Source organism: Phalangium opilio, unplaced genomic scaffold (assembly GCF_054372755.1).
Source record: "Phalangium opilio isolate 3A_F unplaced genomic scaffold, DU_Popi_V2 ptg000048l_1, whole genome shotgun sequence".
NCBI lineage: Eukaryota > Metazoa > Arthropoda > Arachnida > Opiliones > Phalangiidae > Phalangium > Phalangium opilio.
Window position 1 is genome coordinate 1,690,898 of NW_028324170.1, and position 26,565 is coordinate 1,717,462.

Here is a 26,565-nt window from a genome sequence, read left to right on the forward strand (position 1 = left end):
ATAAAATTAATAATAATTAACTTAATCCTAATTAAAGTATAATAATAATGATAATTACCTGAAGATCAGTAATAATGGAATGTTGTACATCTTCTTTTTGCTCCTCCAAAAAATGGTAACTAACAGAGTTTAATGTGTAAGAACGCAGTTTGTAATCACGTAATAATATCTGAAGAAAAAAAAAGTATGAAGTTTTTATAAGTTCTTTATTAATAATAATAACTTATTAGTAAATTATGATATACTTGTAAAAGATCAAAATTAACTCTTCCTTCCATGTTAATAATCTTGTTTTCTCGTCTTCCCATTTGTTTGGATTGAATCTGAGCTTCTCTGATCACTGTTTGTGTATTTTTAACGCGTCCCAAGAATGAGAATGTTTTAGAGCCAAAATGTTTCGCACGATTCAACAAATAAGGGAAATCAAAGTTCTGAATGTTGTAACCAGTTACGATATCAGGATCTACTTCTCTGATGAAATCAGCCCATCTCTGAACAATAATTAGATTGATTAACAAATTCTTTAAAGGAAAAGTTCAGCTAACATAACATTTTACCTTAAAAGAACTGCCTTTTTCTAAATATAAAAGGAAAAATAAAATAAATGATTTCTTAGTGCAAAATAATTAGCATTAGTCTTAAAAACGAGGCCTACTGCGCCGCCAATGGTTTAGTGGCGTCTGCTAATCTGAACCTCTTACTCCTACAGGATTGGTTGAATTCCCATAGGCTGAGAGATGTAAGGGTAAGAGGTTCAATTTAGCAGACGTCACTAAAACAATGGCGGCGCAGTAGGCCTCGTTTTTAAGACTAATTAAATGCTAATTATTTTGTAATAAGAGATAATTTATTTACTTTTTAATATTTTTCCTTTTATATTTAGAAAAAGGCCGTTCTTAAGGTCTAATGTTATGTTTCCTGCACTTTTCCCTTAAAAATACATAGTTGAACAATTTAAATAACTACCTCTAACATTTCTCGCTCATTTTTGAAGGACATGACTTGAGATCCAATAATTGCCGAGCAAGTATCCAATGTAAAGATATTTCTAATGAAAGGATCTCGTTCCCCTTGTCTAAGTACCATATTGGCGATTTGAATTACCGGGTCTTTCTCAGGTTCAGGGAAAATGCCTTTACGTCCGGCACATTCAATATCAAAGCTTAAAATGCGTAAGGGGGCAATTCTTGACCATTCCCCTTCAGGAGGATGAGAAATAAATCGACTCCAAGCGACGTCAACTTCAATTTGACATCGGGATATAGGGGAAAGATCTTTACTATCTTTATGGCGGATTTTGTAAGATCCTGGCGGAAGTTCAACCCAACTACAACCAACTACATTGGTATCAACCATAAATCTAAGAGAAAGATTCTATATTCTTTCTTTCTTTCTTTCTTTCCTTGAAATTTGATTAGTTTAATTTTAATTTACCTAATTTCAAAATCAATATTGCTTTCATACGCGGGATAAGGGCATGGATTGATATCAGGAATTTCAATTCCTCTATCGAGGAGACGTTTGGCAGCTGCAATCATTCTTGGAAGCAGCGTTGTAATTTTTAAAAACGGGGTTTTAACATTCTCGTGATAACCATAAATGCTTTCCTTATTTACAATTTCAACTGCTAGAATAGCATTTACAATATTGTACTTTGATGATCTCATATCAGCAATAACGGCAGCGTTTAATTTTTCCTGATTAATGTATTATTTATTTAAGTCAATTATAAAGTTACTCCTATATTTTTAGGCCTAATATTGATTATAATACAATTTTAACTCACCCTGAATATCCTGCATTGGTCAAGTTTGAAATTGGGAGGAGCAGGAACGTAGAAATAAGGTGAGAACCCATGAACATGACAGCAAACACTATTCCCCTCATCAGTGATGCCAAACATCCTCATTATTGGCGCTGATCCTTTCTGAGGGCCTGGCATACCTTCCATGGCTAAGCCAATATAATGATCCAAATCAAGTTGTTGAAACGTGAAGGTATCTTTCAAAGGATTTAATGTTGGAGGGTTTGGACGGGACCACTTGACACTGGTGACTTGATTCTCTGGACCTTCGCCTTCTTGACATTCAACTGTTTCAGTCATCATATCATCCATCGTGGCAAGATCATCTTCGAAGTTACCGCTTTCAAAATCGTCATCTTCCTCGTCCACTGATATTTTTGGCTTCTTACTTTCGGGGTACGGTTTTTTGGTGGTGGAGTTACCATTAGATTTCTCATAGGTTTTACGTTTAGGAAACATTTCTTTGATTAGGCCTAAATCCGCTTACTTAAACTTGTCGAGATTATAGCTAACGATTTAATATTTATAAAAAAAAAGCTCGTAATTAATAATTGCCCAAGAGCAAAGACAGAATACGTGTGGCTTCTCGAGTCTCGACTTTCAGAAGAATCAGAACTCTCCCGCCAAAAATTATAATAGTCTGCTGTCTGCTCTCTCATGCCCGTTTTCCATTGGCTGCTTGCTAGCAGTAACCATAGAGCAATATTATAGGAGACATAAACATATTTAATGAAATTTTTAAAGTAATTTCCGTTTTTACCAAAGTAAGATAATAACTAAATGGAAAATGCCAATGGAAAACGGCATAATACCTTTTTGGACAATAATTTAGAGGATATACAAATATTGTGCTGGAGTATAAATAATGTAGGCGATTTAATTTGGATATGTTCAGCTCGTTTTATTATGAGAGAAATTCACGCGCCTTTTTTAAAGTTGTATTGTGCGCGTGCATTTCTTCACGTGAGTTTTAAACTTTTAAAACTAGGCCTATCTCAATTTAAGGCTTAGCATCTTTTAGTATTAAAAGCGTTAACTTTGAAAATAAAGTTTAAACCATGAATTCTTGCGGAGCATCGTCGTCTCTTTTAAGAAGCGCCAAGAAAATGAAAAGCTTCGACGATATCCCTCCGCATGATGGACAAGAATCCCCATCACCTTTAATGTCCTTACCCATTTGTCTACGTGAAGCTGTAGTTATGACAGGCGATCATTTATGTGACACTAAGCTTGCAAGTATCGATGGTCAACAATATAACATACACAGGTAGACTAATCGATCTTTACAGAAGTTGAATATCTGAAATTCATGGTTGAAAACGTTTCCAGATACATTTTGGCCGGGTTTAGTCCATTCTTAAGACGCTTGTTCAACAAGAACCTCGGCGCCGAGGTCCATCAAGTCGATGTGTCATCGCAAACGTTACGAGACATCCTAGAATTCGTTTACCGCGACTACCTGAATGTTAGCAGAACTAACTTAGAAGATCTACTTAGGGCCTCCGTCAATTTAGAGTTTCCGGCGATCGCAGAGAAATGTTTTCAATTCATGCTAAGAGATTTGACTGCCGAAACGGCCATTAACTATAGGGCCTTAGCCGGAAGGTACAACTGCGATTGGTTACGAGAGAAGGCTACAGATTTCATACTGGATAAATTTTTCGTGGTACGTCCAAATATAATAAGTCCATATGAGTATGGGTACTTAATGTTTTATAGATTGTAAGTCAGAGTCCATCATTTCTCAACCTTTCTCGCGATGACATGTTGGATTTCTTGAAATCGGACGCCTTGAACGCCAAACAAGAACAAGACGTTTTCGAGGCGATAATGAAATGGGTCAATCATGACCTTGAAACTAGACGTAGAAGTCTTTCACTCTTATTGGACGAAGTTAGATTCTGTCTGTGTCCTCCGGAGTACTTGCGAAACGTCGTCCTCAGAAATCCTTTGGTCGTGAAGAGGTCAGATATCAAAAGAATGGTCATGCAGGCGAAGAAGTACGTGTCCCGAAAACGCGACCTGGACGAGATATTAGACGCCACCTTCTACCACGCTCGTCCTAGAATCCCTCGCGAGATAATCTTCGTTATTGGAGGATGGTTTTCCGGCAACGCGTCATCAGTCATAGAGACCTACGATGCACGATCAAACCGATGGTTATGGGTCCCTTACTCCGATAGTATGCCTAGAGCTTACCATGGATCTGTCGAACTGAATGGTTTGATATACTGTGTCGGTGGTTACGATGGTACTATTTACTACAACTCCTTGAGAGTATTTGACCCTGTGACGCGTATTTGGACTGAGAAAGGATGCATGTCTATACCGAGATGTTACGCGAGCGTTGTCAAATTGAACGGTTGCATCTACGTCATGGGTGGCTTTGACGGGCGAGTTAGAACAAATACCTGCGAAAGATACGATCCCAAAGACAATCAATGGTCCCTAATTGCCGAAATGAATTCCCCTAGGAGTGATGCTAATGCCACGGTCCACGAAAGTAAGTTGTACAAAATCCAAAAATTGACCGCTGTGTTTTTGAAACAAACTTAAACAGATAAGATTTACATCGTCGGGGGTTTCACGGGGGCCCATGTCCTCCGATCGGGCGAAGTTTACGACCCCGAGACCAATGAATGGAGTCCAATGCCCCGAATGGGTGGAGCTCGAAGTGGTTTAGGTGTCATCGCCTACAGAAACAAGATCTACGTATTCGGTGGCTTCGATGGCCATCAAAGACTCAGAAGTTGTATCCGTTTCGACCCAAGTACCAAAATATGGTCCCCAATAGAGACCATGCATCATTATAGAAGCAATTTCGCCACTGTTGTACTTGAGGATCAAATCTACGTCATCGGTGGATTTAAATCCAACAATACTATCGCGTCTGTGGAACGCTACGATGAAGACAAGAACCAATGGGAGAATGTTGGGTCTATGACGTATAATAGAAGCGCTCACAGCGCATGCGTCGTGTCGGGACTCGGGGCTAAGGGCAAAGACTACTCTTTTTTGGGTAAATATTAAGTACTTTACGTAAAGGGGTTTTAACTGAATGACTTAACGTTTACCAAGGTTTCGCCCAAGCTAACTAAATCTATTCGGAAATTTTGAAACGCTCGATAATTTTTGAATTTAGCGCTAAAACATTTTGAGGCAATTTTGGTCGTGCCATGGCGCCATATTTTTAGGATCTAGATTTGTAGGCAAAATCGACCGCTAAATTTAACCATTAAACATCAATGAAAATTTTCTAGTAAAGGTTTTCGGATTTAAACAGAAATTAAAGAAAGTAATAGTCTAAATAATGTTTCTTATAAAAACTAATTATTATAATTAGGTCTGTTTTGATTTTTTTTAATTAGTGTCAAAGCTTAATTTATGAAAAAACCTTAAAGGAAGAATAAATTGTTTAAGACTGAAGTAAGGTGTCAAAATGATAACTACTTAATACAAATGGATTTTCAAGGGGGCGTAAGAATTATCGGTTATTTTTTAACGGGGGTGCAATGAAGTGGGGTTAGGGGTTTTGAAGTGAGTCAAGGGGATTAACCCCTTTGAATGATTGGCATCATTTTTCCACCCTTTTGCTTCCTAAAGACGGTAGGTAGTTCGGGTCGGGTCACTGGTAAGCATTACGTAAACAATAGGGGCGTTAGGAACCCCCACTCTTTGCTTGACCGCTATTTCTTCTTCTCCCCCTTGGCCCCCAACCACGTCGGAGGGGAGGGGGAGGGGGAGGGTGTATACACCCAATTGAAATTTGTTCCGTCTGGCACGTACAATTAACTCCCAAAGATTGGGCACGGGGCCCCCAAAAAGTCGATAGAAAAATCGACTCCGAATAGCAGAAATCCCCTCTTCTCCATCGTAATCATTTTCCAAGCTACGAAGCGAGGAAATAGGCCAACATTGTCTCTCCCCCGACCCCATTTTGACGTCACGCGCAAACTCCTCTTAAGAAAATGGGTGTGGCTTGTCGGAGGAAAAAGGAGGAGTTTGGGGCGCCATTGGACGCGGATAGTAATCGGATTAGTGGATTCGCCTGAACGGCTGATTTCCTTCTTGACGCCTGACGTCACAAAAGCGGTTGGGAGCGCTTCATTGGTTCCGGGATAGATGGCGTTTTTCGAGGGGTGTGAACCGTTCGGGGGGAGGGGTCCGGTGACGCGTCTGGGCGCGAGAATAAGGCGAAAGGCACCCGATTATCCAAGCCGACAACCCGAAACTTCTCGTGGAGAGTGAAGCGAAAAAGCCACGAGACCTTTTCCTTGTACGAGCGCGCCAAAATCATCCCAAGTAGGCCTAAAAAGGCTTTCCAGCCATCTCCGGACCATAAGCGCCAGAGAAGACCAAAAACAAGCCTCTAGCGCGTGCGGATAAAAGGGCGCGAAAAAAAAAGCGCGCGCACCCCCTCGTTTTCCGAATGAGAAAATTTTGAGCTCTTGATTATTTGTTGTTATACGACACCCGCTTCTCCCCTGCACTAACTAAGCGCGCTTGTCCACTTCCAAGCACCGAAAAAAGATAAAAACTTTTGATCCATCCACGGACACTTACGGATATTAACGTATAGCTGAACATTAACCCCAGAACTCGCGTAACCCAGTTGTTATTTACGCCTGACGTCAAGTCTACTTACGCAATTAATTAGAGAATAATTAGGATTAATCAAGAAGAAAAATACCGCCGCTGTGTTTGTGATGAAAGTGATTTAACACAGATGAACTTCGCCTAACAACATTGGACGCATTCAGGTGGGTAACTTCTATACTTACTACTCAGTTTTGAATCAACTTTTAAAATTATTGTCTCTTTCGAAAACTAAATAGTGTTTCAGAACATACAAACAGATTAGAGAGTTTAATTAAGCAACAAACCGTTTACGTCAGCAGCACCATGCTCACTTTAATTAATTTCGTTAAATTTAGATTAATTAAGTTAAAATTGATAAGCACGCGCTGTCATTTGAAAGCGATACTCAAATCTTAAATTCCCTAATTTCAAGTGATGCAATATTACCTTAACGTACGACCCCCAACATTCGGATTACCGATATAATATTCTATAATTTATTAAACGGAGAAAGGCGATCTTTATAATCGGTCCCTGTCTTTTCCCCCGATCCCGGTCTGATATCGAAGAATGGTACATCCAAAAAATCCTAGAGATAGATATAAAGTAAGAGAGGTTCTGAATAACAGGGAAAGATGGTATATACGCTCTCCAAGTCGGCCGGGTCCGTCTTTGCATCCACAATAGAGGACAGGGGATGCTGGGGAAGAGGAGACAGATAGAAAAATAGACCTCTTGAGGAATCCGATATGGAAGCCATATTATTATTATTAATATAAGTACTAGCTTAAATATCAATAACAGATTGCTTCCTACCTGGGTACCCTCTCTAGATTTTCACACAGAATACGAGTAACTTTATCTAAAATATTCATGGATTTATTTTTCTTTAAAAAAAAAAACCTTTTCGCCAAAGAAATATCTCTTAAAATAATCCTAGATTAATACTATATTTTCCCCCGGTTCTTATCGAGGGGATAATCACTAAATTGGCATAGAAATCGAGTTCGGTATAAAACTATTCTGTGTTTCGATCGCGAAATTTCGAGATATTGTTCGCGTGTTTTCACGAAATCACTTGAAATCTGGAGGAAGTTTGAGGCATTCCGCGATATAAACAATAGAATCCGAAGACATCTCGTGAAATTCCGAGATGAAAACGATAGAATCCTAAGACACCTCCCGAAGTTCCGAGATAAAAACCATAGAATCCGATAATATCTCGTGAAATTCCGTGATGAAAACGATAGAATCCTAAGACATCTCGTGAAATTCTGTGATTAAAGCTATAGAATCCGATAACATCTCGTGAAATTCCGAGATGAAAACGATACAATCTTAACATATCTAGTGAAATTACGAGATGAAAACCTTAGAATCCGATAACATCTCGTGAAATTACGAGATGAAAACCTTAGAATCCGATAACATCTCGTGAAATTCTGAGATAAAAACAATAGAATCCTAAGACATCTCGTGAAATTTCGAGATGAAAACGATACAATCCGATAACATCTCGTGAAAATCCAAGATGAAAACGATACAATCTTAACACATCTAGTGAAATTACGAGATGAAAACCTTAGAATCCGATAACATCTCGTGAAATTCTGAGATAAAAACAATAGAATCCTAAGACATCTCGTGAAATTCCGAGATGAAAACGATACAATCCGATAACATCTCGTGAAATTCCGAGATAAAAACAATAGAATCCAAAGACATCTCGTGAAATTCCGAAATGAAAATTAGATTCTTCAGAAATCTTTTGAAAATTTCATAAAAATCAAGAGCTGGGGATATTGTAACTGATTGGCCCCTCGGATCGATGAGTATAGAATCTAAGATTTTTAGGGATTTCAGGAGAGAGAGATATCTTGAATAGATTTCCCATCCCATCCTCATCCTATTGTAATCCATAACAAAAAGCGTCTGATAATATGTATACGGATCCCGATCGACACCTGGAGCTGCAATCCTGGACCTCTTTTAGAGTGCGTATAGAATACATCCTCCAAGATTAGATATATTTTTTTCACGCCCGTTTTTATCAAAGAGAAGGAGAAAAACGTCCGGTAATTAGGCTTAAGGATTTTCTTAGGCCTATTTTGAATTTATTTCCCTAAGCATCGGTTTAATATATTTAAAGTTTTAAAATGAGGGAAGACAAGACGTTAGAGGAAGAACTTCTAGACATTCTGGGGGGACAGATAATGTCATTTTGAAAGTGACAGAAGAGACTTATATATAAGTTAGCTCTCCAAGTTGACACTACAGGGTCGAATTGTCTGTCGCCCCGGGCCAACTTCAATCCCCCATCCCCCATAAATACGTCACGTATATAAATACGCGTAGGTTGACGTAAAAATTTGGTTCCCCTACCTCATAGATTTTCGTAAAATTAAAAGAATTAAAACTGCTCCTACGTTAAACCGTTTGATAATCTCGAATAAATTTAAGCCTAATTCAGAACATTTACACTTTTAAAAGATTATAGGTTAAAAGGTCTAGTACAGCGAAAGTTTTTATTTAAAATATGTTAAAGCTATTAATATTTTAAATCACCCATTTAGGCCTAATTTAAGCCTCGTTCTTTCAATGAAAAATAGTGAAAATAAACTTGACATTTCTATATAATTATGGCCAGTTTGGCCACTCCAATTATATATAGTTTAGGCCTAAAATGGTTTTTCTACGGGCACAAATTTATCAAACTTTAGCTGTCAACAAATAAACAACCGAGGGAAGACCCTGTTTTTCGTTTATATAGTATTTTTCATGGCAGCATGCCGCTATATAGGTAAGGGAATGTCGAAACTAGAACCTAGAAACTTAGATAAGAATTGTAAGTTTGTAACACCGTTATAGGCGGCGTAGTGATAACACTCTCCTTCGGTCCAGTCAACCGCCCCTGTCAACTAACCGTTTGACGAGTCTGTCCATGGCTATCTTCCCTCCAACTATAACCAATTACGGAGGAGATAAGAGAGACACACGAGAAAAATGTTACCCAAAAAAATATATGAATGAAAAACTTTCAAAATAACCAAAGAAGAACATTAACTGAAGTTATCAAATGGTTGACACAAATTAAATTTATCAAATTCATAGCAAAGGTTTTAAATTCCGTACTTCCCTAATTATTTTTAATGTTAATTAAAACCTACAGTTGTCAATGTTAACAGGGGTATTTTATCAAAGCTGGAACACTATTCAACGTTGATTGCAAGCTCGATAAATTTTCCAGGCTAAAATAAAACTCCCTGACTTTCAAATAAATCGTAAAACATTCCCAGATTTTATGTAGGGTTGATACAACTTTTTTAAAACGGATTTCCCTGACAATTAAAGATGCAAGGTCATCTATAGTAACTGCAGGAGTGGTTTTTTGGAGTAATAACTATAGGGAATTGGTTATTTTTAGTTGGAGCAACTCCTTCAGGGAAAACTTATCACAAGTCTCATAAATTTCCCTGAGTTTTTAGTCTACAATTTATTTTCCTGACATTTCCAGGTTTTCCGGGATTGTATAAACCCTGTTACGACCCCTGACTTACTCCTGGTTTTACCTGACTTGTTAAAATAAGAATTACAACTTTGTGTTAATAAATATTCATTAGGCAAATGAATAAATTCGGCGCCCCCCCCCCTCCCAAAAAAAAGACAGAAACACTCTAGAGATATTAGATTTCAATTTGTAGAGCAAAAAATCATTATAATCCTATCATTAACCAACTAGAGAGAGAGGGGAAACGTTCTTACTTACACCCTGGAGTTGCGAGGCAGCGATAGGGTAAGGCGAATGAAAAAATACTTTGTGTTTAAAGCAAGATATGATAATGGTACTTAGTAACTTATGAAAAAGAAAAAAAAAATACGACATCCAGTTAAACCCTCCAAAATTGATTTCTCCAAAAAAATGAATCTTTCGTCTCCAAGTAATCGCCCGGCCGTTAAGCCCACTCCGGGACTAAGCTTTTCTGACTTTGAAAATAAATACATTTTCACGTTTTTTAAGTACACCCTTTGAGTGCCTTGGGAGGCAAGCTATACGGGTAAAAAAAATTAATTAGAATCGAGGAGACAAATCCTTTGACTTTCAAAATTAAAGAAAAATGTAACCTCACCTCACCATTAATTGGTGTAATACTAAGTTTTAATTAAAGATATAAATTTGTTTTGAAAATTAGTTATTCTTAAAATATATTTCGGCAGATTCGCTATTTCCCGAGCAAATATTCGCTCGGTACTCCACGAATAACGAATACGTCTATGGAAACAGGCTCGAAACAAACTAGCTAGCTATGTTTAACTTTGAATGATACGCAATCCGAGGGGCTAACCACTTACACGGAATTATAAGCTCTATATGCTAGGGAAATAATCAATTAGAATGGGTCATAATAACACGAGTGATTTGACCCTCGACCCACGAGTGACCTTTATAAACGTCGTGATGTCTTTTTACCATCCAGGTATTTTCATAAATAAAAATTTGGCAAAAATTTGTCTGCGAAGTGAGAGTGATATCTGACAGATCAAAAGAAAAAGAAGAACCCGGCAACTTTTCAGTCTGCTGTCGTTGCGCTTACCTGAAGACGGAGCTTGGCTTGACAGATCTTACTATAGCACGAAAACTGTCCACCCCTCGCCCCCCCTGGGCTGTCTTTCCCGGTGTCGAGGAAGGGAAGCGGGTGAAAGGTCATCGAGAGAGGGGTCAAACCCGCGGGTCCTCAAAAGAAAATAAGCTAGAGGGCTTCCCTCAAAGGAAAAAGAGCCGCCGTGGTGGCGGTACACGCCGCCCAAGTGGGGGTAAGTACCAATACCATCAAACTTGACAAGTATACCTCCGAAGATTTTCTTTTTTTTTAACCCACAACTATATTGGATATAAAAAAATTTAAAAACAAAAACTATAATCTAAAACTTTGGTAGTCGTGCACTTGTTTGTTGAAACTTAGTGTTACTTTGTTTTATGATGATACAACATTGCTTTTAATTTGTTAGCAAAGTTTCTCCATTGGATTATTTTAAGGTTCCTCAATTTAGGTTAATTATTTTGAAGAAATGTTTTCGATACCGACCAAGTTCAAGCCTCATGCAGCATTTAACGTTTCAGAATACCCAACCTAATTTAATTTAGCAATCCAAGTTGATTAGCCTTGTTTAAGTATATTTAAATTATGGAATTATCATAATTAAGTTGTCTTTGCAATTAAGATCGCGATGTGGGCTTGCATTAATTAGCATTCCTTAACTTAAATGGAGGCTATGTTACGAGTTTTAAAGTGTAACGAGGAATGGTTTCCTCTCAGGTCCCTGCACATTCCGGCGTGGTAGCTGGTCACCACAATAACCACAACCAGCTTCAATCGGGGGATAGCGGAACTCATCGGGGCTCGTCCCCCAGAAGTCCGGAGGAAGGGGGAGGAGCCCCAGAACCACGTCATCAACAGAATCATTCCCCCGGAGTCATAAATCATAGTCATAGCCATAGCCATAACCACCACCATCAAGGTCATCAAGGGTCAGGTATATCGACCACAGCAACGAGTACGAGCGAAGCGTTACACTTTCGGTCAGCCGTCCTTTCTCAACTACACCAGAGTTCCTTTTCGGGGTTAATCGGTCATCATACGGCCGCTCTTAACTTGCAACATCATCACCATCATCAAGGTGATCCTTTTCACCATTTGCATCATCGAGGAGGTCCCGGAGGCGTTGGCGTTCAGCAGGGCGATTGCGTCAGTCCTGGTAACGGGAGACCCGTAGCGGCCGCTTCCCTATGTGGCATTATGCCCCATAAAGGTTAGACCCCACAGAGGTCGCATGACCGCGCCATTTCTACTGACCCTCCATTAAAAGGCCTCGGAAAACCATTTGTATTGGGAGATATATATCATTAAATACAGGGGGTTTAACCTAATTAAATATTGCTGGCCACAACTCGGGGGTCGAAGAGTGGTCGGTAGAATTGGACGATAAACTATAACCGGGGTCTAAAATTGCATAGGATCGTATAACGTTATCTTCTCGGCTAATAAGAAATATTTAAAGTTCTAAATGATTTGACCCTTAGGTCACAGCGGCATTAATCAACTGGGAGGGGTATACGTCAACGGTCGGCCCTTGCCAGACTCGACAAGGCAAAAGATAGTCGAGTTAGCGCATAGTGGAGCCAGACCATGCGATATATCGAGGATACTTCAAGTTTCAAACGGTTGCGTCTCAAAGATTTTGGGACGTTACTACGAAACGGGGTCCATTAAACCCAGAGCCATCGGTGGCAGTAAACCCAGGGTAGCTACGTCATCAGTGGTCAATAAAATAGCCGAGTACAAAAGAGAATGTCCCTCCATCTTTGCCTGGGAAATAAGGGACAGACTCTTGTCCGAAGGTGTTTGCAACAATGATAATATCCCCAGTGTAAGTCCAATTGATTTTGTTTTGGGTTAAGTAGACCTGTTATTACATTGAGTGTTGGACTTGGTGTTGTTACGTTAGAAACTATATTAGGGTGTTTCTATTTGCCAGGTGTCCTCAATTAACCGTGTCCTGAGGAACTTGGCGGCGCAGAAAGAACACCAACATTCCATTCACCATCAGCCTTCGTCCATGCACCATCATCCAGCTTCGGCGGCTGCCGCAGTGACGGCCGCGGTGGCCGCCGGGGCAGCTGCCGAATCCGTCTACGATAAATTAAGAATGCTAAATGGTCAACCGTGGCCCTGGTATCCCGGACCAACAGCGGCGTCGCATTTAGCGGCCGCCGCTTCCGCCGTTGGTAACGCCGCTGCAGCCGCAGCTATGCATGGCACGGGAACTGTTTCCGGTTCAACCGTAACGTCGCAAGCCTCAGCTTTAAGCGTCGCGGCTGCCGCTGTGGCAGCGGCTCATCACGGGATGAGTCCAACGTCGGGACTGACCAATGGCCATCATGATAAAAAGGGTAAGCTTCTGTCAAAAATTATTCATTTTTTAACCGTTTCTTATCGGTTTTGCGTAAATTGTGCGATATAAATTTTAATAGTAAAGCCGGGCCAAAATCAATGGGGTTTTCAGTCAGTTTCTGAGTTTAATAAGTTTGAACTACTAGTAAAATACCCGAGAAACGTAATTGGCCTGTCAACAATGCACTGAAATTAAACCTGATATAAAGGAATTTAGTTTTCTAAAGCCCCCCCCCTTTAGTGAAAAGTATTTCCGAGGGGTATATCACTAACGGTAATAAAATGGAATTTTGGTACGGTACAATTAAGCTAAAAGAGTGCGAAAATCAAATAAGGGTGCGATTTTTATCCCACGAGTAAATTACCCCACGTTGCTTAACGAACTGTCTTCCAAGTTCCACAACCAAGTAAGGTATAGTCAGGATAGGGTAGGATAAGGTCTCTTCGCGACGGCCATTGTTAGCGAAACCTAATTGAATAAAATAAGCGCCAATGTACAAAAGAGTAGTAGCTAGGGCGAAGGGGTTTTTTCGCGCGCTCAGTGGATCCAAATCCCCATCGGACCAAAGCATCCAAACCGCGCTCGCTCTTCTAGGTTCTCTGAATGGATGGATACCTTGAACTAGCAGAGCGGAATGAACGCGGCGGAACTCTCTTTATAGTATATGGGGGTCGTTATAATGAAAAAAGCGACCCTAGTGACCGTAAATTCAATATCAGACGCTTGTTAAGTCGCTCAATATCATTAACGATCTACGGGGAAAGTAACATCATCATCATGGACTCTGTAATTCTAAAGGGGACTAGCGGAGTCATTTTTTGAGATCCCCGAATACGCAGTGAGCTTAGGGGGAATACATTTATTTCATTTACTTCCCCCCCTACGTGCGCGGTGTACGTTGATGATTCGCAAAGTTGTTAGGGCACCGCGCAGCTTTGTTTTTCAGGGGGTTTACTTACTGTTTTTGACGCGAGTTCAGTGCACATAACAAAGAGATTTTGGTTAGGTGAAAGTACATGTGATCGCCGGTTTTAGTCGCTGAACGCCGTCAACAACACCGTCCTATTTATTTCCTTAGTCAATTTCTGGGAACACCAATGTTGCCAGCTAGTTTCCAAAAATACGTAGGATTTTACCGAGGGGGTAGACGCTTTTGATCTCTGTGTACACCTGAGTTCAAAAGAGTTCAGCTTTGACAGTGCGTTGAGTTCAAAGCCTTCGGAACTCAGTCACAATTCAGCTTTGACAGTACATTGAGTTCAAGACATATTGCACCCGAGTTCTCAAGTGTCTAACCCCTCGGATTTTACTAATCATCTATTAATTTCAATACTACAACACTAACGACCCCCTTATATAATTTTGGATGGGAACAAAGCAAGAGCTCTAACAGTTTTCCCATCCCCAATATAGGGAATATTTATAAGGTCCATCCATGATAAAAGTAGACGAAATTAATCTACTTGGCTTTGTTCACACTTGATTGTTTTGGGGCCAAATATTTCCCCGAGGAAGAGGGATGAAGAGGGAGAATGGGGGTGTGGTGTTGGGGGGGGGGGGGCAAACGATATTCTCAAATAATATTATCCTATTTCCCTTAAGAGATTTTAAGAAATTCGGGGAGGTCCTTTTGTAAAAGGAAAATAACAGAAGGAAAAATCCCTTTTCTCGAGATGCGCGCGGAAATTCAGGGATCAAAAGTTTTCTTTTGAGATGGATACATAATGCTAGTTTGATTTCGACCCTCAAAAATAACGCCAAACCATTATTGTTGTCAAACTGTCACCATTGTCACGCTAAAATCCTAGGCTAGGGCGCTCCGAATTCTAAACTTTAACCTTAAGTAACTTAATAACGATAAGTATGAATGCCTGACTGCTAAATTTCTGAAGAAAATTAAGGTTATTTGGGTTTTGACTTAAAGACGGTAACCAAGGGCAACTTTAAAACCCTATGATATTATTAGTTCTTTTGGGGGTGTTGGTGTTTATACCTATTGGATTTCTAGCTCAAAATCAAGGGGTTAATTGCTAGTTTTGATTGGCAACGAAATTATTTAATTTGGGTTTGAGGAAATCAAGATTTACTTGGAAATTAACATATCTCCTCTAAATTATTTCAGTGTATGTCATACTTATTCTTACTACGTTACTAAGGGATTTCTTTTTGTCCGTGCCCTGTAATTGTCCCAACCTTCCCGAATTGAAAATAAAACGGAAGGATCCAAACTTATAAAAGAGATTAAAAATCTTTTCAAGAGATTTTGAATAAAGAAAGGTTTTCTACGTCAAAACTTCAAGTTCTAACCAATTGACAGGGTGGTCTTACTAACAAAAAAAATCGCTTTTCAAAAGTGTCCCAAAGTACGCGGGCACACCCCCAAAAGTTCCTTATAGATTTTTATCTTCACTTGACCATCGCGGGCAGTTACTACCTGGTTCTTTTGACCAAATAGATTTTAGTACTTAGTTAATCCTTTAACTAGCTCTTACTACTACTACTACTACCACCTCTTTTGTAGTAAAAAATCTTATGAATGGTCGAAGATAGTCAATGAAAGATAGTTGGGAACTCAAGGAGAACTTAGGAGGTCCTTTTAGGGTTGAAGAAGGGGGTTTGGGGGTTTTGTTTGACCATGTCCGTGGACCTCCCCTGAGATTATAGAAAGCGTTTATCTATTTTAGAAGAAGGCTATACTTTGTAGTAAAGGTGTATATTTGATGGGTGGTTTTAGGAGATCTCGAGTGTACGTCCGATGGTAATTCTGACCATTCATCGGGGGACGAAGATTCCGAAATGCGCATGCGTTTAAAACGAAAATTGCAAAGGAATCGAACGTCTTTTACGAACGAACAAATAGAAGCTTTAGAAAAAGGTATAATTTGTTTAAATGCCCAACAAAAGTAAATTTGTTAAAAAGAATTTAAATTAATTTTAAATGAAGAGTTCGAAAGGACGCATTACCCAGATATCTTCGCTAGGGAAAGATTAGCGGAGAAAATCACGTTACCCGAAGCTAGGATACAAGTAAGTCCTCAGTGACCTTTTGACCTCCGGGTTAATTTTTTTGTTTTAATTAAGGGGGTGTTTAATTTAAGGTTTGGTTCTCGAATCGTCGGGCAAAATGGCGACGGGAGGAGAAGTTAAGAAACCAAAGACGGGCCGTGGATCAACATTCCGCCCCCGCTGTTGTTACCCCCTCACCTGGTCGACTGCCAATCAATGGTTCTTTCGCCAATTCCATGTATTCCTCCATAGGACAACCCATGGCTTCTATGGCAGAGACATACGGGTAAGTACTTGGGTGCTCCCATCCCAATCCAAAGACATCGCGTATTTAGCTTCCCACAACAGTCAACCCCTTTGTCCTTAGAAATAAGGTTTAACTCTGTCCCGATGTCAATTAACCCAAGTACCTTTGTAAATGTTATATTCCAGGGCCATGGCTCCAGTTTCAAACATGAATTCCAGCCCCTGTTTGGGTCAACAACCTAGAGACACGCCATCCTATCCTTACATGTTCCATGACACCTTGGGTCACTTGAACCCCTATTCCAGGGCGTCCTGCGCCCAACCTATGACCAATACTTACACCGGAAGTGGAAACGGATCTCACGGTAACTTTTACCTCTACTAAAACACTTAAAAGTACGCCCAAAAAAAATGTCAGTCCAAAAAAATGACACATTTCATACAGGGGTCATATCACCCGGAGTGACCGTCCCGGTTCAAGTCCCTGGACAAACCCCGGATTACTGGACGCGAATTCAATGATAAAAAAACATTTGGACACGTGATCCGAGTGCGTGTTTAATAATAGTACTTAAAATTAAGTGGGGAAAACTGGAAATTTTAATTAAAAAGTAACCTAATCCGAATTTAAAGCGCTCAAATGTTGATGAGACCTAGGCTTAGCTTTCGGGCTTACAAATGACATTGTAGCTTTGATTTACGAAAGAGTGGTTAGGCTTAGCGTTTATTCGGGCCTAACTACGACCGAATTTTAAGAGCTACAAAGGTGCAATGACGATGCAGATTTCATTTACGAAAGAAGGTTAGGCTTAGGGTTTATTCGGGCCTAACTACGACCGAATTTTAAGAGCTACAAAGGTGCAATGACGATGCAGATTTCATTTACGAAAGAAGGTTAGGCTTAGGGTTTATTCGGGCCTAACTACGACCGAATTTTAAGAGCTACGAAGGTACAATGACGATGCAGATTTGATTTACGAAAGAAGGTTAGGCTTAGCGTTTATTCGGGCCTAACTACGACCGAATTTTAAGAGCTACGAAGGTACAATGACGATGCAGATTTGATTTACGAAAGAAGGTTAGGCTTAGCGTTTATTCGGGCCTAACTATGACCGAATTTAAAAAAAAAAAAGAACCCCAAAAAAATGTGTCCATAAAATGAATGTCTGTGATTTTAACTTAAACATTGTTAATATTGAAAACATATTTGTCTATTTCGGAAAAATTATCTCTCCCAGAGTCGGCGCCCCCCTCGTAAAAACAAACTTTCGTTCTAACCTCGCAAAGGCCTAAGTTAACCCTAGTTTATAAAACAATGCCCTTTTTTTAAAGGCGCCATTTTCATTGCTCAATCGTAATTAATAATTATTGAACTTAATTTATTTAAAAAACTGTAAATATATTTAAAATCAGCCAAAAGAAACTAAACTACAACGATGATAAAAAAAAAATTGTATTTGATCTTAAAATAATGATTGTTTTAATTGTACCTAGAATTAATTAACTTTTGTGATATATTACACACGCATTAAACACGAACGAATTTGAAATGAGACTAATTAGTTTTAATTAAGGAAAAAGGTGTAAAAAACATTAAAAGTTAAATACTGACTTGTTTAAGATATGGGCCTTGGTTGGTTTGAGAATTTTAAGCCTTGGCTTATACATTAAAATCAGTGACCAGGGTACAGGTATAAAGGAAAAATACGTCACAAAAGGTTACAATTGAGTTTAAAAACATCGATACAAGGAACAAATTGCTAAATTTAACATTTTTCTGATATTTTGATTGATCTAAGCCTAATTAGTGCCGCCATAACTTGATTGGTTATCAGACAAAAGTGGCATTCTTTCGTTGGAACTATAGTCGTCTACAGGTAGGGGTAATATTTCTCGGGATCTAAGTGGTCTCCTAACACGTGACCTTTGTCTTCTCAGGTCTAATTCCCTTTGTCGAGTGACGTAGGGCGCGGGGGGGAACGGAGGTCGCCCCCTTTCGCATAAAAGTTGCACGACAACGCCAGCTGTTGCAAAAGCGCCCCAAAACGAACACAGAACAATATCTATTCACAAGAATAAAAACCTATCATGGGAAAGTTCAATTTGGGATTTAGACAAAGAAACAAAATATTGTTACCAGTCTCTTGAAATGGTACTTCATTAGAAGCTGCGTTTGAATCGTCAACTATAGCCCTTTTAACGACGTTCAATACAATGTAACTTAGGGAAGAACCCAAGTAACGGTCAACAGCTACGATACCACAGTAAACACCCACAATTGAACAGGATAAGATGTTCAACTATGAAATAAAACGGGAAAAGAAAAAGGGAAGGGGCATCATTACGTGTTCTCTCCCATTTAATTATTTTTTTTCTAACACATTTTCGCGTCGCGCAAAAACACAAACAAAAAACGTACACACACAAACAAACAGAAGGGTTGAAATTGAAAATAAAATAATACTCACCAATCTTGTGGTGGAGAGGAAAACAACAGGGACAATTAAAATCCCGCAGGAAAATAACATCCAATAATTAAAGTCATTGTGAAGTAGAGTGTAGTTTCCTAATTAAAATAAATGATTATTAATTATTAATTTAGGATGTTTTTATTTAACTAGTTTTTCTTCTTACCAAGAGGTGTGAAATAAAGGATTGACGTCAACAAAAATCCCAAGCAAAATCCCACTAGAAGAACAGATATGACAGGGATGCCAAAAAAGTACCAGATTGATGCCCAAATGATGCCACATCCAATACCAACTAACATTGTGTAAACGTCCCGATCTTAAATTGATTATTTTGTTAAAATTACTATATTTTTATCTATTTTTCGTCTAAAAATTTTATACCAGCTGAAGCAATATTGGTATATTTTGCAAAGAGAATATAAGCGATCAACGTAAACGCCAAAAATCCAAAGAATCCCATCTCAATTGTTAAGAAACGATGGCCTCTAACTGCTATAAATAATCCAAATATGGCCATAACTAAAGCCAGAAATCTTGCAAAAGATCCGGCTAAAAATTAAATTAAAATTTGGTTACGAATCTGGGTCAAAATCAAGTTTATTTTAATTTAATCATACTTAAATATCCACATCCATCAATATCAGAGTTGAAATTACATCCGTAACTTGATATAGGAACATAAGCAGCTTCGTAACGAGTACCATTCATATTGTAACTAGCTATAATGTTAAAAATAACCCCTTGACCTTTGTAAGTCAAGAATTTCAGTCTAGTTAGAGGAGAAACTGCAAAAGGCTTAAGCTAGAAGAAATAATTAACATTAACTTGGTATTTTAATTGTTTTTTATGTTTTTCTAACCAGTTTCCCATGCTTTTTGATAGATTCAACCTCTCTCATGAGATTCAGTGAGTTGAAGTAATGTTCCTCGTCAAAATCATTCTCATTTAAGAAATAAAGGTAGGTGGAGTAACTTAGATAGTTCATGGTATCAGAGCATGAGGGAATTGGTTCAAAAGGGCCATATCCAACATTGGCGTGTTGAAATTCCAAGATGGTAAAACCTTTCTCCAGAGAAACTCTCAAGAAAGGTGAAATTTCAACGGGAAATTCCATATTACACCCACCAGGAATTGGGTCTAAAAGAGGGGGGGGGGGGGTAAGTTTGGCCTAAATTTATGTGCATTGCTTAAAACGTTATTAACTTACCGTCTAGTTTATAAGGAACCACAGATAGGGCGACTTTAATGTCCAGTTTGTTGATGTTAAAGACCCAGATTCTTTTAACAAGAGGATAGAAGTCCGTGAACACAACTAAGCCTATTCCCGTTCCTTCAACAAAGTCGGGCGAACTGCCCTCGATTTCCGAGGTGAAATTAGCGTTAACATTCGATAACGTAACATTGTGACGCTGGCTGTGAGCTTGGACCACCAAAAAGCGCATTTTTGTAGGAAGATAGGAAATGTCGAGACACAGTTTACTTTTTGACGGAAGATTGGTGACGATGGTGGTGTTTCCCGCCGAGGGATCGAGTTGTACGCAGGGTAATTCAATAAATGGTACTTCATTTTCTATAACATCAACTAAAAATTATAGAAAAAACAAAGAAACACATGATAAATAGTCTTGAGAGACAGAAGCCCATCGCCACTCCTAAAAGACCAAGGCTTAACAATATTTACTTGTTTTATTGCCGATTTCAATACAATTTGAAAAGTCAATCGATAAAATAACGATAATGGGAAAAACTAAACTAAAAATATACATTTTAACGATTGCCAATTCATTAATCTAGTTAAAAATAATTCCGAAACACATCGACCATTTTAAAAGAGACGTTCGTCCAAACCGACAAAAAGAGAGCAAGCAGACGACGCGTTAAAACAAGCTGAACAGAACCCACTAATCACATGATTATTTTGAGTCACGAGGAAGATTGAATTTGTACGTGATGGAATTTCCAATGTCAAGTTTAAAAAAAAAATCTAAAACCAGACTTGAAGGCGATCTTTTTAAACTCAAGAAATCGCCAAGGAAATATTAACTATTAGCAATATTAAAATTATGGCGGGTAAAATTTTATAGAATGAGCTCCCCCCACCGGCGGCCTATTTCTCCCCCAACCCATAACTCAATTAAGTTAACTAGATCGTAGGTTATGAGTCATAATTCAGGATTTATGAATTATTCCCTCCATTTTTCGTAATATAGTCGAATCCTATATAATTTACAAGCCAAAAACACAAAGGAAGTTAGGTGGTTAATCCTAAATGGTGGCTACGAGTCGACTACGTATTATCAATCCCTTTAAACGGGTACTTGGGGGCGTTCTAGGGGGTAGGGTACACACGGTCCCCCAAGGCCCATAGGGAACCCCAGGAAAAAGGGGGCCCCCTTAATTCCCTAATGAAGGGTTCCGTGTTTCGTGTTAAACACTCACGCGTAAAAATTGAGTCGTCAAGTTAGACCAGGGGGATATACCCCCCCTTCAGTATTGCATGCTGGACATGAAAATGAATTTGTTCACGTCCCTAACAGACAAAGGGGCGGGGGGAGGGGTTCCATCCAACTTACATGTAACATCTGGAGTTGAGTTCTGTAGTTTTACAACTTTTTTTTTATGTTATGCAAATTAGCGCCCAAGACTACATGACAGTTATGATGTAAGGATTATTTTGGGGTGTAATATCCCCGCACCACCGCGAGGTGGAAGGTTTACTATGTTACATGCTAGATACTCTGTAGTAAAATTATAGCGTTAGTGTGGGTCCAGTTGGTCAGGTTTTCTTTTGAAAATAGGTCAAGTTGATTGGGAAAAATTATTTATTTATTTACAAGTTGGGTGTTGACGGAAACAGAAATGAACCAAGTCTTCATAATGAATACATTTCTTACTCATTGTTGTTACGTTACTTCTTATTCTTAAACCTAAAGACAGAAAAGAGGAAAGTTACTTTGAAACTAAAAAATATTATCAACTTGGACCCCTTAGCCAGTAAAGCTGGTGATTTCTCACGAAAAAGATTGCTTTCATTATTTTCTCTGTTTGTATCTACATCGTATCAATGGACTATCAGTTTAACCTACCCTGTAGAAGAAGTTTCTTACTAAAAGCATGCTAAAAGTAAATAAACACTGTCTTCAAATGGTTTGAACGTTGTGGGTAATATTATGGAGCAAGCTATGGGTCATCTTGTTCTCTCTCCCTGTGGATTACTTTCGGTTGGTAGTTTTAGGGTACGGGAGTTCGGAGGATTTAGACCCCACCATGGAGGGGTCAAGAAGCGAGCGACAAAAGGTGGCCCCCTTACCCTCCTCTAAGAGTTTTCCTCTCTTCTCTGACGAAACACAATAACCCATCGCCATCCTTTAGGCCTAAAACTACGGGGTAGCCAAATAATTCTGTGCCCCAAATATTCACCAGGGGTCCTTCGCAAAGAATGATATGAAAAGAAACCCCATCTCGTAAAAGGACACAAAAACTTTAAAAGTTTACTTTTAGTTTGTTATAGGGGTTCATTCACAAAGAATGATAACAAATTGAATTGAGGTTTTTTACAAGAATGCTTTTACGGATGATCCCCAGGGTTTGAGGGGTCTACGTTGACCCGTCCTAGGTTTTGGGGGGCGCGTTCGTAAAAAATAACAAATTTCAAAATGAGGCTTGGGTTTTGTTGTTGTCCTTTTTACGAAGTTGGGCTTTTAGGGATGATCCCCAGGTTGGCCTGTCCCGGGTTTTACCTTAAGGTTTAAGGCTCGTCCATTAGAAAAAGCCTTAGCAAGCCTGACAGAAGCGACATTAGAGAAAGAGAAAACAGAAAAACCTCCTTTTCTTTTTCTTTTTGGTACAACGAATCAGTCCGACGTTCCAAAAAGATCATAAATAAAGTTGTACCATCTCTTTCCTTTACTTCAACAAAAAGCGAAATCGCAAGGCACCATGGGAAGCCAAGGCCATGATAGAATAACACTTTCTACACACACACACAAAATACACCACTTTCCTTTTCCAGCCCAAGTTCCCAAAACAAAACAAAACGAACTTTTTAAGGCAAACTTTGAATTTGTTTCTTTTCTTTCTTTTACAGTTACTTTTATTCCTTAAAATACGATTGAAATAGCAAATGTTAAGCTTCAAACAAGGACCTTATAAACCTTATAGAGGACGGGAAAACTGTGATAACGTTTTGTAATTTATACAGGATGTTTCTGATAAGTCTGCCATAGTTTAAGGGGGTGTTCTTTAGGTGAAAATGATCTATGTTCATTATGCTAATTTTGCTCACAAAATAAAAATAATAATTCACCTTTGTTGGTCCTCTTTAGGATTACAAAGTCCATGATGTTTCAAATGGGGGGAGGAGGGACAGTCTGACGTAGGATAGAAAGAGAAAAAGGGGGCGGAGCTTTGAAAACTTTCCATTTTGGAAGAGATTAATACGATTCGCTATTTTGTTCCAAGTAAATCGCTCGGAAATTCGAGCCCGAGTTCTTCTAAAGTTTTAAGAATTCTTACAATACGCTTTTCCAAAAGATGGAAAGCTAATATACGAAAGTCAGATTTATTATACGAAAAACATACGGACTACTTTTTTTTCTGAGCTCTATGAGATATAGTTCTTATATCGTTCCGCGTATGTTACAGTTGCTCGTAACTGTAAAGCTCTATCTTATCTTTTATGATATAAAATAAAAGCTCGGCTTATAGCGCTCATTTTGTGATCGAAAATCAAGACAATGCTAAGGAGGGGTCAAAGGTTATTTGTTTTAGAGACTGTTTTTCCTAATGTAAGTTTGAATTATAAATTCAGGGTCTTCCAAAATGGGTGCAGCAAAAAAAGAAAAAAATTCTAATTGAAAAAGGCAGGCTTAAGAACTAAAATTATATATCGATTTTGTTTCAAATCTTTCCCTTCCTTTAAAAATAATAATAAAAAAATATCCCTTAAAGGGAAGGTGGTACGCTCAATTTCGTATGAAATTAAACACGAGATTTGATAAATTTTGTTAACAAGAAGGCGATTAAACTAATTTTAATTTTAAAATCATTCGGAGGTATTTCCTGGATGTTTCACTACACCTATAGGTCTTATAGTTAGTAAAACAATCGATAAAGAAACACTCGATTTTCCCCCATTTCACTCTCTCTTTAAAGAAATAAAAAAGTAATCCCAAAGCTTCTGTAATTAAACTTTTCAACCTAAGATTTAGGGAGAGAGAGGACTTCTGGGTAAAAAAACTAGTCCCGCCTCCATCTCCATCTGGGTGGAGGATATTTTTTTAAATTATAATGGCTTAAGAGGAAAGGGGGTTTAGCCCCCGAGAAGGGGAGGGGTGTAACGGCGCAATACAGTTTTTTATAATGAGTTTCTCAAGTGGAAAATTTCTCATCAGGTTTTTCACCCCTCAAGTTATTTTTTTTTCGACGAATTTTTTTACATTAATATTTTTTTCCTCGACATATTATTGAAGGAACGCTTTCGAGGGTCCCAGTTTAATTAGGAAAGGTCAAAGGTCGTTTACCAAAAAAAATAAGAGGGTTGTAATGACTGAGTACTCTAGTCTCCAGTTTGGAGTTTAAAAAATACTAAATTGGCTGTAAAAATATTTTAATTAATATTCATTAAATATATATATATTTTTAAATAAGAATTTTTAAAAATAATAATAATAAATTTTAGTTTAATGTAAAAATACCATAGCCCCTGGTGGGTTACTTCTACCTAAACACGGGTGTATTGCAAGGTGAAACATTTCTACAGGGGCCATAGGATTAACATGGGACTAGTTTACCCTGTAAGTTGGTTTGCCCGCTTACACAGATGCTCGGCAGAACCAACATTTCTACAGGCGCTCGTAGGAAATGCATTAAACTTTTTCAGCCTAAATGTTGTCTTTCCGTAAGTACTTATTTTTAATTTAAACAAGTATTTAGGTCTTGTAGATAATTAATTAATTAAATTAAATACACCATTTTTTAACCTAAATATAACTTGTATATTTTTTCTACCGCTTAGACTTTAGAATCATTTTTCTAGCACGTGCCAAAAAAAACAGAAGAGAAAAGAAAGAATTCGAGGGGATGGACATTACATAACTAAAACAATTATCTTAAATTTTTAATTAATTGCCTAAAAAAATGTTATACGAAATTAATATAGAAATTTGATAATAAATTTAAACGAGCAGCGTGTAAAATACTGAAAAGGGAACAACAGGAATTCAACTCTGAACCATACTGTTGGAAGTATCCATCCTTTCTTTAAGGTTAAAAAGAAGCGGCTAGTAGGACGCGCGTGAAAGTTGGGCGCGCAGACGAAGCGTGTGATCGCGCCATTTCTAACTCAGTGAACTGTTGGCGCGCCATTTTTCCGAACCAATGAAGTTCCGCCAGCTCGTGCATCCGCACGAGCCCGCCTTTACCAGCATACACTAGCGCGCCAAAAAAAGTATAAAGAAAAAGAAAAAAAATGGATTCTAAGCTTTGGCTACTTGACTCTTGTTAAGTGTTTCACGCTAGAAGCGTTTTTCACTAAGCAGAACGCACACACAACAGTTGGCGTGTCAGAAATAACAGCACCATTTTAACAACGCTTCTCTTTCTACTCTCTCACACTAGGCCTAGTGTGCAGTTTGAATTATTATAAAACTCAGAAATGTATGAATTATTCTACTGGTCTAAATTCTAGTTTCGGGTCCTTTTCCTGATCTTACTGATTAAGGGAAAGGAAAAGTTAATAAACTCCTTTTAAGAGTCTCCTTTAATAAGCTTAGCGAAGTTCTTCTCTGTCCCGTCGTCAATTTTCTCGCCAAAAAGAAAAGGTGCTCCGGATAAAGGAGATGAAAAAAAAAAAAGTATTTCTTAAAAAGAAAAGTTACGAATATCCCTAGCTAGAACTCCCGGGAAGGCGTGGAAAAGCGGCGTCGAGTTTTGAGCGCCAAAAGTGCGCGTGGATTGACGTAAAGCCGAAAGCTGCTACCAGCCTAACTCTTGGAGCGTAAACTGCGATAACTCCGAAGATGATAAGACTCTTCAATTTTGGCGGTACATTTCGCGCCATCAGACGCACGTGCGTCGCCATTATTCACGCTCAACGCTCGCGTTTGATTGGTCCAGAAGCTGCAGCCTCAATCTTCCCTCACCTCCCAGAGTCCCAGTTATTACTGCAACCAAGAGGCATGTGCACCGGGAGGGGGGGGTGGGAGTTAAAATTGACTTTTGCCGCCAAAACTCAGGTGCGCCTTTCCGCACCGTTACCTTAGAGAGTTTCAAGCCCGAGCCTTAATTTGCCTAACCTAACTCATCCTATATTTCCCCCCTATTTCCCTCTTCCCAACTTTATAAGGTAATAACCTTTCTGTCTTGAGCCCTCTATACGAAGTATACATTCTCATTATAACATAGGAGCCAATAAAGCCGAGGCTTATAACGCAGCTCGGTAAACTTTGCCTTTTCAACCTTATTTCTCTATTGGTTATAATTAAACGGACGTAAGATGAAAGGATGGTG

General features: G+C 38.7%; 5 protein-coding genes across 7 annotated transcripts in view; 3 read left to right on the top strand and 2 right to left on the bottom strand.

The window, feature by feature from the left end:
• The window catches only part of PolD1 (DNA polymerase delta 1, catalytic subunit), a 79,253-nt gene extending 76,840 nt beyond the window's left edge, over nucleotides 1-2,413 (bottom strand). Inside the window, exons 1-5 of one of the 2 annotated variants that reach the window (XM_089839199.1) lie at nucleotides 1,787-2,413; nucleotides 1,435-1,697; nucleotides 967-1,360; nucleotides 246-491; nucleotides 59-169 (exon numbers count right to left, since the gene is read on the bottom strand). In XM_089839199.1, the coding sequence (XP_089695325.1) occupies nucleotides 59-169; nucleotides 246-491; nucleotides 967-1,360; nucleotides 1,435-1,697; nucleotides 1,787-2,263 (1,491 nt within the window). In that variant the 5' untranslated portion in view covers nucleotides 2,264-2,413. The remainder of the gene's footprint in view (nucleotides 1-58; nucleotides 170-245; nucleotides 492-966; nucleotides 1,361-1,434; nucleotides 1,698-1,786) is intronic. The other variant, XM_089839198.1, reaches the window with a different exon arrangement.
• CysRS (cysteine--tRNA ligase, cytoplasmic) overlaps nucleotides 1-26,565 on the top strand; it is a 126,600-nt gene that overhangs the window by 20,918 nt on the left and 79,117 nt on the right. The gene's annotated exons all lie outside the window — the stretch shown is intronic.
• On the top strand, nucleotides 2,365-5,230 carry LOC149673594 (kelch-like protein 10). Its single transcript, XM_089839207.1, has 5 exons — nucleotides 2,365-3,071; nucleotides 3,134-3,470; nucleotides 3,524-4,307; nucleotides 4,365-4,823; nucleotides 4,883-5,230. The coding sequence occupies exons 1-5, from the start codon at nucleotides 2,863-2,865 to the stop codon at nucleotides 4,900-4,902; spliced, it is 1,809 nt and encodes a 602-aa protein (XP_089695333.1). The 5' UTR covers nucleotides 2,365-2,862; the 3' UTR covers nucleotides 4,903-5,230.
• Nucleotides 11,701-18,135, top strand: LOC149673595 (paired box protein Pax-6-like). Its single transcript, XM_089839193.1, has 8 exons — nucleotides 11,701-12,190; nucleotides 12,462-12,808; nucleotides 12,917-13,331; nucleotides 16,068-16,208; nucleotides 16,278-16,360; nucleotides 16,432-16,625; nucleotides 16,772-16,950; nucleotides 17,031-18,135. The coding sequence occupies exons 1-8, from the start codon at nucleotides 12,178-12,180 to the stop codon at nucleotides 17,105-17,107; spliced, it is 1,449 nt and encodes a 482-aa protein (XP_089695319.1). The 5' UTR covers nucleotides 11,701-12,177; the 3' UTR covers nucleotides 17,108-18,135.
• LOC149673596 (transmembrane 7 superfamily member 3-like) lies at nucleotides 18,129-20,943 on the bottom strand. 2 transcript variants are annotated; one of them, XM_089839192.1, is made up of 9 exons: nucleotides 20,750-20,943; nucleotides 20,264-20,638; nucleotides 19,916-20,193; nucleotides 19,674-19,857; nucleotides 19,438-19,605; nucleotides 19,220-19,372; nucleotides 19,054-19,151; nucleotides 18,723-18,885; nucleotides 18,129-18,648 (listed from the first exon to the last, which is right to left on the bottom strand). In XM_089839192.1, exons 1-9 carry the CDS (start codon nucleotides 20,820-20,822, stop codon nucleotides 18,386-18,388), a joined length of 1,755 nt encoding a protein of 584 aa, XP_089695318.1. In that variant the 5' UTR covers nucleotides 20,823-20,943; the 3' UTR covers nucleotides 18,129-18,385. The 2 variants fall into 2 exon arrangements, with proteins under 2 accessions (XP_089695318.1, XP_089695317.1); XM_089839191.1 differs by having other exon boundaries at nucleotides 20,738-20,943.